General features: G+C 58.5%; 4 protein-coding genes across 4 annotated transcripts; 2 read left to right on the top strand and 2 right to left on the bottom strand.

Moving 5' to 3' along the window:
* Positions 1–43: 43 nt before the first annotated feature.
* PHSY_007424 (hypothetical protein) lies at positions 44–3,526 on the bottom strand (the record flags this gene model as incomplete). The annotated part of the gene is made up of 1 exon (XM_012338018.1): positions 44–3,526. One exon carries the CDS (start codon positions 3,524–3,526, stop codon positions 44–46), a length of 3,483 nt encoding a protein of 1,160 aa, XP_012193408.1.
* A 226-nt stretch (positions 3,527–3,752) lies between these two features.
* Positions 3,753–4,364, top strand: PHSY_007423 (hypothetical protein; the record flags this gene model as incomplete). Its single annotated transcript, XM_012338017.1, has 1 exon — positions 3,753–4,364. One exon carries the CDS (start codon positions 3,753–3,755, stop codon positions 4,362–4,364), a length of 612 nt encoding a protein of 203 aa, XP_012193407.1.
* Positions 4,365–4,625: 261 nt separating this feature from the next.
* Positions 4,626–5,328, top strand: PHSY_007422 (hypothetical protein; the record flags this gene model as incomplete). The annotated part of the gene is made up of 4 exons (XM_012338016.1): positions 4,626–4,637; positions 4,737–4,869; positions 4,955–5,110; positions 5,201–5,328. The coding sequence occupies 4 exons, from the start codon at positions 4,626–4,628 to the stop codon at positions 5,326–5,328; spliced, it is 429 nt and encodes a 142-aa protein (XP_012193406.1).
* Positions 5,329–5,455: 127 nt separating this feature from the next.
* Positions 5,456–11,737, bottom strand: PHSY_007421 (hypothetical protein; the record flags this gene model as incomplete). The annotated part of the gene is made up of 2 exons (XM_012338015.1): positions 5,456–6,065; positions 6,612–11,737. The coding sequence occupies 2 exons, from the start codon at positions 11,735–11,737 to the stop codon at positions 5,456–5,458; spliced, it is 5,736 nt and encodes a 1,911-aa protein (XP_012193405.1).
* Positions 11,738–11,996: the final 259 nt, after the last annotated feature.

Here is an 11,996-nt window from a genome sequence, read left to right as displayed (position 1 = left end):
AATGTGACAATGGTGAACAGACTGTGGGGAAAGGGGAGGCACGTCAAGCGCTGCTGGACTGACCTGCGACGAGCTGGTTCACCTTCTGCAGTGCACCGTCATCCAGCTCCTCTGATGCGCGCTTGAAAACCGCCTTCAACAGGTCCCTCCTCCTCCTCCGCTCCACCTTGTCCCTGTACTTGGCCTCCAAGCTCGCCGAGATCCTCCCGGCGCTCTCCAGAATCCCCCGATCCAACCCTGCCAACCGCGCGCAGTGGATGCCAAAACTCTTGCTCGCAATCCCCCGCCTCAGCTTGTACAGGAACTCGATCTCCCCCTGCCCTTCGCCGTCGGCATCCAGGTCGAACTCGTCTTCGAAGCTGGAAGAGGTGGTTTCGACGAACGCCATGTGGTAGTTCTGAATGGCGCGGTTGAATTTGGACTCCAACTCGCCGAGCTGGAAGTAGTGGCTGATGAAGAGCACGTTGGGCATATTCCGCATCATAAGGAGATATTCGAGGACGCCGGAGGCGATGCATAGGCCGTCGTAGGTCGAGGTGCCGCGACCGAGTTCGTCGAGGATCACGAGGGAGCGCGGTGTGATGGAGCGCAGGATGTCGGCGGTCTCGGAGACTTCAACCATGAAGGTGCTGCGACCGGAGAACATCGAGTCGCGAGCACCCATGCGGACGAACACGCCGTCGTGGATGCCGAGCGTGGCGGATGTGGCGGGTAGGAAGGAGCCGATTTGCGCGAGGATGATGAGCAGACCGAGGGTTCGAGACGTCGACGATTTGCCGCCCATGTTGCAGCCGGTGAGGAGCATACCCGATCGCCCACTCGAGAGGGTCAGATCGTTCGGAATGTAGGGAAGAGGCGAGACCACTTCGAGGATCGGGTGCCGCATCCCCTTGATTTCCACCGGAACGCTTCCCTCCCCCATCGCCTCGTCCCTCACGAACGCCGGCCGCGTATACCCCGACCCGCCCGCCACCATCGCCAACGAGACCAGCACATCCAACACCGCCAAGCTCCCCACCACGTTCCTCAACACCACATACTCGTCCCTACACATGGCCTCCACAAACCTCTTGAACCCTTCCTCCGCCGCCTTCTCCAATCTCTCCTTATGCTGATCCCGCACCTTAGTGAGCCTCAACACTTCCGGCGTGTGAAACCTCACCATGGCCTTGGTCGCGCTCACCCTCAACCACTCCACCGGGACCTTTTTCGCATCCGCCACCCTCACCTCGATCAGATAGTCGATGCCCGCGACCGTGGCGTACTCCAACGAAGGTCGGTGCAGCAGTTTTCGAAGCTCGCGGAGATGCGTGCGGAGCTCGGTGTCGAGGATGGCGATGTTGTCCTTGGAGGTTTGGATGTCCGGGTAGAGATCCGGGTCGGGGAAGAGGTCGGCGAGGTTGTTGGCACGGGCTTCCTTGATGGAGATCTGATTGAGGCATTTCTGGACTGGAAGTTTGCCTGCTGTCAAGGACTGGAGATGCGTGTCGATGAGGCTAGAATTTGTGTTCCAGGTGGATGCTTCTTCCGCTTTGAACTCCTGCGTCACACGGTTGAGCGAGAGCAGAACTGTGGCTAGCTCCGTCGGCGTAGCACGACCGTACGTCATCCTGGCCAGTCCGCGTTCCAAGTCAGGCAAGCCCTGTAGCAATCCGGGCAGCGTTCGAAGGATGTAACTCTTGCCATCCTTCAACGCCTGCACTGCGTCCAAGCGCTCTTCCAGCTTGTCGATGTCCGTCAAGGGTCGAGACACCCATTTGCGTAGCAACCTGCGACCCATAGCAGTCTTGCACTTGTCGAGCAGCCAGATGAGGCTGCCGCGTTCGGTCTGTTCGTCGGCAGTGCGGAAGATCTCGAGGTTGGCGAGCGTGTTGCTGTTGAGCAGCATGGTAGTGCGGGAGGAGAAGGAGCGGAAGTTTGTGGATAAGGTGCAGATGGATTCGAGCTGGAAGGAGGTGAGATGTTGGATGATCTGGGCTAGGGCGATAAGGGAAAGGTGTGGAAGGGAGAGGATGAGTGACATGAACGAGCTCTGCTTGCCATTCGAGGGCGTCGTCGAGGTCTCTGCGGCGACATCGCTCGTGCTGTCGGACGCTTGAGAAGTCTCAAGCCCTCGATCGCGGTAAAAGTTCGTGACGGCTTGAAATGCTTGATTGTAGTCCGGTTTGGCTGCGAGCTTCTCGATCCTGACTCCTCCTTCTGCGCCGCTTCCTAGCAGATACGAAATGACCTTCTCAGTGGGTCTTGTAAGATGTGGTGGGACGAGCACTTCGGCAGGTGCCAGGTGGGCGATCCTCGTCTCGAGCTCGCTCCTCGCATGACCGTCCGAGAATTGATCATAGGTGAGATGACCGGTGTTCACCTCAACGCTGACAATGCCAATACTGACCCTATCCTCCGGTCCATTCCCGCCCTCAGACTGCTCGACAATTGCCATCAGGCTCTTTGGCTGATTGGTATACGCATCGCCCATATTCGCGGCCAGATCGTCCGGACTCGACAGGTCGTCGATCCACGTGCTCGCCGTGTACAGTGCAGTGAGTTTACGCACGAACGGCGTGTACGCGTTCTTGGACGCGGCTTTCAGTGCTCGTGTCTCGATCTGGCGGACGACGCCGACCTTGTGGCCGGCTTGGATGAGACGCTTGACGTGGATGTGAAGTCGATGGACGGGGATCATGGCGGTGAGAAGGTTGCGTTCGGGGAAGCACATGATGTTGAGCTCTTTGGAGGCGATTCGTGCATCTTCGCCGTAGAATTTGAGCTTGTAGCCGACTTCGATGATGAGGAGGACGCCGGGGTGGGAGGCTTTGAGTTCGAGGATCTGCTTTTCGAGCGGGGTGTAGGTAGGGCCGGAGTCTGGTTCGGTTGCTTTGGACTTGCCCTTTGACTTGGTGTTTGTGGCGGAGTCGCGACGGCGGGAGGAGGCAGAGGCGGCGAATCTACCAAAGCGATTGGAGGTGGTAGTTCCTTCCTGGTCACCCGCCTCGCCCTCGTCGTCTTCGTCGTCGATAACAATGGCCTCGTTTTCCGCCGCCACACTGGTCTGAGGCTCGCTGGGCGAGAAAGGGTCACGACTAGACATGTCCTCGATCTGCAACTGATTTCTCGCATGCCGATCCACGGCAAAGTTGGAGCCCAGCAACTTCTTCCTGAAAGCTTCGTGTCTAGCCTGTTCTTGTTGCGAGCGTGCGGGCGCCTCTTGCGACACTGTCCCATCGGCTTCGGAGGCTTGACTTCCAGAAACTTTGACGGGAGTGAACTTCCACTTGCCCATGCGGTCGATGGTCTCGCGTCGTGGCCTGTCGCTGTCGTTGGTCAGCTTGGAGCGCTTAGGTGGAGGTTGAGCGGAGGTGGAAGCACCACCGTTGTCGGCATCGACAACACTCGAGGTGCGAGCATGGCCGTTGCTTTTCTGTACGGGGTCGGGTTGAGAGAATTTGGTGATGGACAAATGGCTGTCTTTAGGTTTGAAGAAGGCGCTGATGCTCGCCTGTCCAGGCTTCTGCGAGGGTGGCGGCGGCATTACGATGATGGGTGTGGACGCGGCGGCGTGACAGCCAGGAATGCGCTAGGAGTGGTGGTCAAACATCGAGTTCCTGTGAAGCTAGCGAGATGCTGAGTTGATTGAGAATGGTGGGACGGCATGGAGTGGTTAGTCGGTGGGGACACAAGCTGAGTTCCGGCTGGTGCATGAAGTGAGTGGCACATGACAAATAAGGGTCTTCGGAAGGTGATTGACCTTCTGACGCATGGGGAAATTGAGACTCGATGCACGCCCAGCAGAGGGCACCATTGGTCTCAATCAATTTGCCGTCTTGCCTGAACTCAGCCGGCTCAGGGTCCGACTTGGCCGTGTGATTTCTTCGCAAAAAGTAACACTTTACGCGGTTCCTCCGACGACGCACCGATCAGCCTTTCATCCGGTCCTTCCTCCACTCTCGCTTGTGGCAGCACATCCATCATCCATCATGGCATCGACATCTGCCGCAGCCTCAACCTCGACCATGGACGCATCACGTCGCCTACTCATCCCTCTCCACATCGCGTTCGTCGAAGCGCTCGACAAGAAACGCGATTCGCTCGCCTACCACTTCACCACGCATCTACGCATGAACGGCGTCTACTGGGGTCTCACCGCATTGGAGATCCTCGGCAGACCAGAGGTGCTCGACAGACAGGCGCTCATCGACTTTGTATTCAGCTGCTGGGACGAAGACGCCGGTGGATTCGGCTCGTTTCCGGGTCACGATGCACATGTTCACAGCACCTTGTCTGCGATACAGATTTTGGCGATGAAGCAGGCGCTGGACGAACTGGATAGCAGAGGTTTGCGGGATAGAGTCGTCAGATGTGAGTCGTAATTCTGTTTCTCTTCTGGTGATGAGGAAAGGTACTGACACCACCTTGATCGCCAACAGTCATCCTCGGACTACAACTACCCAACGGCGCCATTCAAGGCGACAAATGGGGCGAAACAGACACCCGTTTCCTCTACTGCGCCGTCTCAGCCCTCGTACATCTCAACGAGCTCGACAAGCTCGACCGCCAGCTCACCATCGATCACATACTATCATGCCACAATCCAGACGGCGGATTCGGTACCGGTCCCGGTGCCGAGTCTCATGCTGCCCAAGGTAAGCCCCTACCTCTATCTCTCTCACCCAACTGTTTCCCACACAACCCCTCACTGACACCACCACACGCTCCCAACACCACAGCCTGGGTCTGCATAGGAGCGCTCTCCATCCTCCAATCGCTCGATTCCATCGACCGAGATCGAGTCGGTGCATGGCTCTCCGAACGGCAACTGCCCAACGGAGGACTCAACGGTCGACCGCAGAAGCTCGAAGATGTATGCTACAGCTGGTGGGTGCTCTCCACGCTCAGTGTGTTGGGCAGATTGCATTGGATCAACGCCAAGAAGCTATCGAGGTTTATCCTCTCTGCTCAGGTGAGTTTTTTGGGCTCCCCCCGCTGCTGTTTCGTCGAAAAGTCGTGCTGATTCTAGCAAAATGTGAGAGGGCAAAACAGGATCCGGAGGATGGCGGGATAGCAGATCGTCCGGAGAACGTGACGGATGTCTTCCATACTGTCTTTGGCTGCGCTGGTAAGTTCTGACGCTCAGAAGAGGAGACGATCGGGGCGATGGCTGACGAAGGATTTGCGTTGCTGTGGTGCCACGGTGTGTTTGGAACAGGTCTGTCGTTGCTAGGCTTTGCGGGATTGCAAGAGGTCGATCCGACGTACTGTATGCCGTTGCGGACGACGAAAGCGTTGGGCATCGATCGTGCGTACCAGCGGCCGCCGGCGATCGAGTGGGATTGAAGCGGAGGCCGTTTCCCTGGCGTTATTTGGAGAGCGTTGCAATACATGGTAGCTCTTCGGTTGGAGAACTGACCTCTGAAGTATCGTGTCGAATGCTTGATGTGAGAAGCTTGCTTCTACGACTTGGTCATGGCCGATACGCAGGCTCGAACAGCGTATCCTGAGGATCGACCGCAAATCGTCTACCATCCTTCCTCGTACACACCCCGTCCCTATCCCTCGGTAGACTCTTGCGCATATCAAACCCGTCTTCGTCCATACCCGCTTTTCCGCCACCATAGTAGTACGCCGTGACTTTTCGATAGACGTCGTAGCCCATTCCCTCATACATGGTGACGGCATTTTTGTTGCTGGGTCTGACGAAGAGGTCTACGAAGAAGGCGTTGTACACGCGTGTGGATACGTCTTCGAGGAGATTCATCAAGCCTTTCGCGAGACCGAGACGGCGGTATTCGGGGGCGATGGTGATGGCAGTTACGTGACCGTGCAGCGTCGGTGGATCTCTTCGCGAAAAGGTGGGGGAAGAGTGATCGCGTCCTTCAGCTTTACCGATTACATACCCCATGGTACGTGAGGAGGAGGGTGCGGTCTGGATGAACGATAGATCCGGCCATTGCGCGAGGTAGGAGAGGTAGAAGGAGAGCGTGTACGTCTCTGTCCAGTGATCCAGGTTGACGTTGTTGAAGCGGAATAGATCGCTCGCTCGAAACGGTCGCAGCAGAGACATGTTGAGATCGCTTTAGCCAACGAAGAGACGATAAAGCAGAGACTAACGAGGATGGACAATGATGGTAAGGTGATGATTGTGGTCGATAAAGCCGATACAGCAAGGGCCTTTTTGTGTTGCATGTTCTTCCCGAAAAAGTGGAGCATCGGATCGCAGATCAACCTAACATCGCTCAATTTTGTCACCCGCCTCTTTCATGAACCTGGATCTCTCAACTGGTCTTGAGGCTCGCACGATTCAAACGAACCCTCGAACGACGATCATGTAAGTATATGGTTTGCATTTCACCAGCATCGGGCTGCACCGCAGAGACGGCATAGTATCGCTTTGCCAGGAACGTAACGAATGCGGAACGCGGCACCTGCCCAAGCGACCGCCTCTTTAACCCGCCAACCCTCCCTCCAACGAAGTAACGTTAGTCAGACTAGGCAAGAATGCCTTGCTCTTCGGGCTGCCCATCCCCAGCCCCATCACCGGGAACGTCTGGCTCAGCGGGCTCGACATGGCCGCTTTGTAATTCGGATGAAGCGAAGGGCTCGGCGGTAGCTGTCCAAACCTCGACCTGGGCGAGGTCGACGGCAACCTTGCCTTGGACGCTGCGTTCGAGGGAGGCGAACGCGACAGACCATCAATATCGAGGTTCAGTCGGGATGGTCTACGCTTGCTGCTGCCATTCAAGTTGGGCGACGAGGCGCTGCTGCCACTGCCACCGCCGGTAGAGGTCAAGTTGAGACTCGAGGCCGATCCGCGTCTTCGAAACTGGTCGCCGAGAGACGAGTGGCTTGACAGAGGTGAAGCGGTGGGAGAGAGCGACAATTTGGGCGAATAGGATCCAGCCCCCGCCGCTGAGGAACTAAGGGGTGCAACCGCGGGTGGGATGTTGACGTGGTGCGCTGTGGATTGCGAGAGCGCCTCACGCACTGCAGCGCGGGTGTCTTCGTTCATCGTCCGGATCTCTTCCTCGTCAAGCGTATCATCGTGCGTGCCAGCAAGAGGTCGCTGCACGGGAAACACGTCGGCATAGACAGGCGAAGAGGCAGGTTTGTAAGCCAGGACTGGAATCGGACCGTCTTTCATCTTCGTAGAGTTCGTCGCGGGAGGATCAAAGCTTGCGGGATTCTGTGAAGCTATGTTGTTGCTCGACTGCGCTTCGTTCAGCGTTCCTTGCTGTTGACCTTCGCTCGCAACATCCAGCTCCGAGATGCCAGAAGCTGCTTGGTCCTGCTGGCTCTGCTGGCGGCGATCTCGCTGTTGCTCCTCTGCTTGCGTCCGCAGCGAGCCAGTAGGCCCATTCGAAGCAAAGAACGTCTCATCCGAGGGGGAACTCGACAGGTACGACTTGACCACCTGGTCGGCTACCGACAAGCCTTCGCCATCTGTGGCATCGGCAGCGCTACTGAGCTGCGTATCGAGCGTCGTGGGCTCGGAGCTGAGGTGTGCGTCGTACGCGAAACTGGGAGCGCGCATGTCGTGGCGCGGACCTCGTTTCGGGCTGTTCGAGTCGGGCGAACACGTCGAAGGCTGGTGATGCGAACAATGGTCGGTGATGTAGGAGGCTTGACTCCATCGCTCCACAGCAGGTGACTCTTCCATGCTCAAGTGTGCATCAGGCTGCGTAGCGCCCTCGCTGTCCCCCTTCCCCGCATTGGTCGGGTCATCGTGTGCTCGGCCACTGCGCTGCTCGGGGGTGGCAGAACGCAGATCGCTTCCGAGACTGTGCGATCGTTCAATGATGGTGCCGTCGGCGCTGGAGCCATGCTGTAGCTCCATGTACGAAGTGGACGGGTCATGCAAGAACGAAGCGTCCGAGTCGGCGCCGGAAACGACGTTGCCGCGCAGAAAGTGTTGGATCCGGGCAATGTTGTCCTCGTCGTTGTCGCCCATGATGCTCGACAGCTCCTGTGAGTCTTTTGCCTCTGCTTCGCCCTCCTGCTCAAAAGGCGCCGACGACTTGAGATGGTCCATAGGGGCCAAGATAGGGGACGAGGCGGGCTCAACCGTCTCATTGGTCGTTTCCTCCACCCTGGTAGGGCGATAGGCGAAGTGTTCGTTCTCGTTCTCGTCATGCTCTTGCTCTTCGACCTTCGGAGAGGTAATAGTCGTTGAAGCGCAATGTACCATCTCGGCGGCGACCGACTGCACGGACGAACCAGAAGGTTGGACGTGTTGCGCTGTCTGTGGGCTGACTACCGGCATGATCATCATGGTCGGCACGCTTTGAGTGGCATCGTCGCTGATGGAATGCACGGTGCCCGCAGAGCGAGTCGATTCTGCATCGCCGACCTCGGTGCTGGCATGACGATGCATGCCTTCCACCTGGGCAAACTCGATCAATCGCGATGAGCTGAGGGGCGCTGGGAAGCCGGGCACGCGGAAACGCGATGATGAGACGGCGGATGTGCTGGCAGGACGGGGCGACACTTGTCCGCGATCAAAAGGGCTGCCTCCTGCCGCGAACGTGCTGCGAACGTTGCTTCGACTTTTGGCGGTCGCCGCTTTGGCACGGGCGAACCATTTGGGGCTGGGTGTCACAGAGGCCGAAATGCTTCGAGCATAGGCAAGACTGTCTCTGCTAGACATCTTGCGGCCGTTGGCTTCTTGGCTATGTCCTAGACCTGGGTTAGGCGAGCACGCAGGGCTGAGAAGCTCGACTGCTCTCTGCATCTCTTCGAGGCTATCGCTGAGATCGCCCGAGCTACGACGACTGTCACTGCTGGGCCTGCGGTCAAGAGGAGGTGCCAGCGAGCCTGGTGACGGTGGTGGGTGCTGTTGGATGATAGGCGTAGATATGGATCGTTGGCTTTGGGGAGCCCGTGGCGTGTCAAAGGCGTGAGCCACTGCTGTCGGACTCAGGAGCTGGGGCGCTTGTGTGGTGGCGAGGCTGCCCAACTGAGGCTTGACGCCGTCAAAGGCTGCAGCGTCCAGGTGGATGGGGCTCAGGAGCGAGACCGCGGGAGCCGATGCCGTCGCCAGGCTGTTTCCCTCGCCTTCGTGCTTGTTGGTTGCTGAAGCATGCGTCTCTGCTGAGCGAGCCTTCTGCTGTGCAACGGCAACGCTCGCTGCTCCTTGGTCGTGGCTCAAAGCTTCCGTCGGGCCGGTGATGTGTGGAATGCCATACGGGTCTTGACGGACCTTGCTAGCCCAAAGGCCGACGACCTCGTCGAAGTCCGACTCTTCCGGCAGCTGCAGATCCGGGTCTTGATGCTCATTGTCGCCGTCAAGGCCGCCAGATGAGGCAGGCGGACCTGTGGGCGTCTTGCCGATCCAGCTTTGAATTCTGGCGACGTTGGAGCGCTGAGGACTGTAGTAGGCGTCATGCGCAAAGTTACCGGCAGGGTCGAAGTGTCGATAGAAGGCTGCCTCTTGGTGATCCTCTTGGAATGTGCCCGGGGCCCACAACGACAGGGCGGGCTGGTCGCGCGAGAGAGACGCACCAATGTGGCCGCCGCTCGGCAAAAAGTCAGCATCAGGGGGAGGCTGCTCAGCGTGTGTCTGTTTGGCTTGATCATGCTGCCATCGCTGAGCTTGAGGCTCCTCACGGGGCTCGGGGAACATTTGGTCCATATCGTGTTGGTGAAGGTCACGCCACATGAGCTCGTCGCCAGCGTCGACGATAAAGCTGTGACGGAGCGGGAATCCTTCGTGCGGGAAGCTTGCCTGCTCTTCCTCATCGCCAACAGTTTGTCGATCTGGCAATGCGCGAGTCTCGCCGGCAGGAGAATCGGGCAGAGCCGAGTACCCAGCGTCCTGCGCCGGGTCGAGGGGATCTAGACTGTATTCGCCATCTCTGTCAGTCACTCGGTCGTCATCGTCGTCGGCTTCGAGTATCTCCGAATAGCCGGTGCGGCTCTGGTCCGAGGTCTCGTGATGGCTGAGTATTGTCGAGCTAGCTTCGGCGGGTTGCAAGGGAGCGATGGACGCAGACTCGTCCACAACAGCTGGTTCGGATGGGATACCATCGCGCAGCTCGTCGGACGCGCTGCTTGACAATAGCCGAGGTGCGGCATTCGACAGCGAAGACATGGGTCGCGAATTGTAGGAGCTCATCGAAATGATGCTTGCTCTTGCAGAACGAAGCGGTTCGTCCAGAGGCGAGTGGCGTTCGGGAGCGAGCGGCGCGGCCGGGCTGCTCTCTGCTTCCTGTTCGTTCTTGACGACATCTTGCTGATCCTGGGTTTGAGCTAGCGACCGAGCTGACGCAGATCTCCCTAGAGAACGGAGGGATTCTCGCTTCTCGTCTGCCTCGGTGATGGGAGGCATTGACATGGAGGGAGACGGAGGGAGTGGAACCTCTTCGGGCGTGTAAACGAGCGATGCCGGCTGAGACACTGACGCAGCAGTCGCGGCTGTATCGATATGTCGGCTCGAGGAGGCATGTGTTTCGGGCTCGCGACACCGTTGCGGTAATGACGGGCTAGTTCGACGAGCCTGGACTTCCTGATCTAGCTCGTCAGCTTCGTTGCCGTCGTATTCGTCGTCGTAATGCTCATCGAGCTCATCTCGCTTGGATTGTTGTGCCAGACTGTCGGCCAAATGCAGACTCCTTCTGGTTTTGTGTGCAGGACGTTGGGACACTCTGCTGCGAGAAGTGATCCAGGAGGGCCACCAGGCAGCTTTGCTCGAGTCGATCTGCCACTCGATGCGGGCAAGGATGGGGAGCTGCGGAAAAGGCACTACAGGAGCTGGAATGCGGCTGGCTGACGAGGAGGCATGGCCCGACCACGCAGCGCTGCGAGCGGATGGACTCCAATCTGCCGAAGTGTCGCGGCGAGGGAAGGCCAAGGCTTCCACCCTGGGAGACGGACGTGCCGAGACGTAAGGAATGCTGGGACGGCTGGAGGAACCTTCTGCCAGCGTCGAACGCGACAGATCAGCGGCGTGTGAGCTCGAGAAAGCGGATGTGCCGACGAACGAATCACCGGCTGCCATCGAGGAGCGCCGACTGGGAGCGAAAGCTGCCGATGGTTTGGACGCAGACGTAGATGGTGTTTCGTCTTCGGCAAAGTACCTCGCCCACAGCGCCTGCCATGCTGCATCGCCGATGCGCGGTCCTCGGTTGCCTTGTCCGTCGTCGGCCAAGTAAAGCATCAAACCTCCCAGCGATGGCAAAGCGAATTCGCGCGAAATGGCCCAGAGCTGACCACCGAGTGTCGGATAGAGTGGCAGAAGTGAGCCGCGTTCAAGACGAGTGCGTTCCTGTTGGCTGAGTTCGGGTGACAGAAGGAAGTCTTCTGGAGGCACCACCGTGACAAAATAGATAGGACTGGGTGGATAGGGCGATCTGTACGCATTGATGACGGGACTGACTCCGTGCTCGCCGGTGGCAGCAGCGCTATCCAATGGCGCAGAGATCGGTGCGGCAGTGGGCAAGAAGGCGCGATCGGGACCATTGGAAACGGCAGCAGCTCCACTTTGTAGTGACGATGCTGATGCGGGGAACGACATGGGCTGAAACGCAGCGGCGGACGGGTCAAGCTTGTCCTGATGATGAGGGGCGTCAAGCTGCTGAGACTGGCTGTCGGGAGACGAGTCGAAGGTGGTGAGCAGGGTAGAGTCGTTCGCAATGCGGGAGCTTGGGATCGACATTGCGGGCGAGGTTTGCGTAGATGTGGCCGCGTCGGCCTCGTCGAAATGCACGTCAGAAGTTGAGCCCGGCAATGGTGGAGCCACGACTGATGACATCTAGACGGAAGGCCTTCAGACCGCTGCGTCCGAGCGACTCGTCCCGGTGCTGCTCGGTCGAGCTGGAAGAATGGCGGAAAGCGTGCGGCGTGCGCAAGCTGGATGATGGGTCCAACCGAGATTGTCGCGTCACAGGAACGACATTGGTCAATGCGGGTTGGACCTCTGTCTGGGAAGAAAGTGTGAAAGCAAGTGTTGGACAGCGGCGTCTCGGCGTCTTTTGGGCGGGTCGCTCGATTGTGACTAGAGAAAAAGGGCG

This window comes from Pseudozyma hubeiensis (genome assembly GCF_000403515.1).
Source record: "Pseudozyma hubeiensis SY62 DNA, scaffold: PHS70, whole genome shotgun sequence".
NCBI classification, from domain to species: domain Eukaryota; kingdom Fungi; phylum Basidiomycota; class Ustilaginomycetes; order Ustilaginales; family Ustilaginaceae; genus Pseudozyma; species Pseudozyma hubeiensis.
Note: the sequence above shows the minus strand (reverse complement) of the source record. Positions and strands in the feature narration are given on the sequence as shown.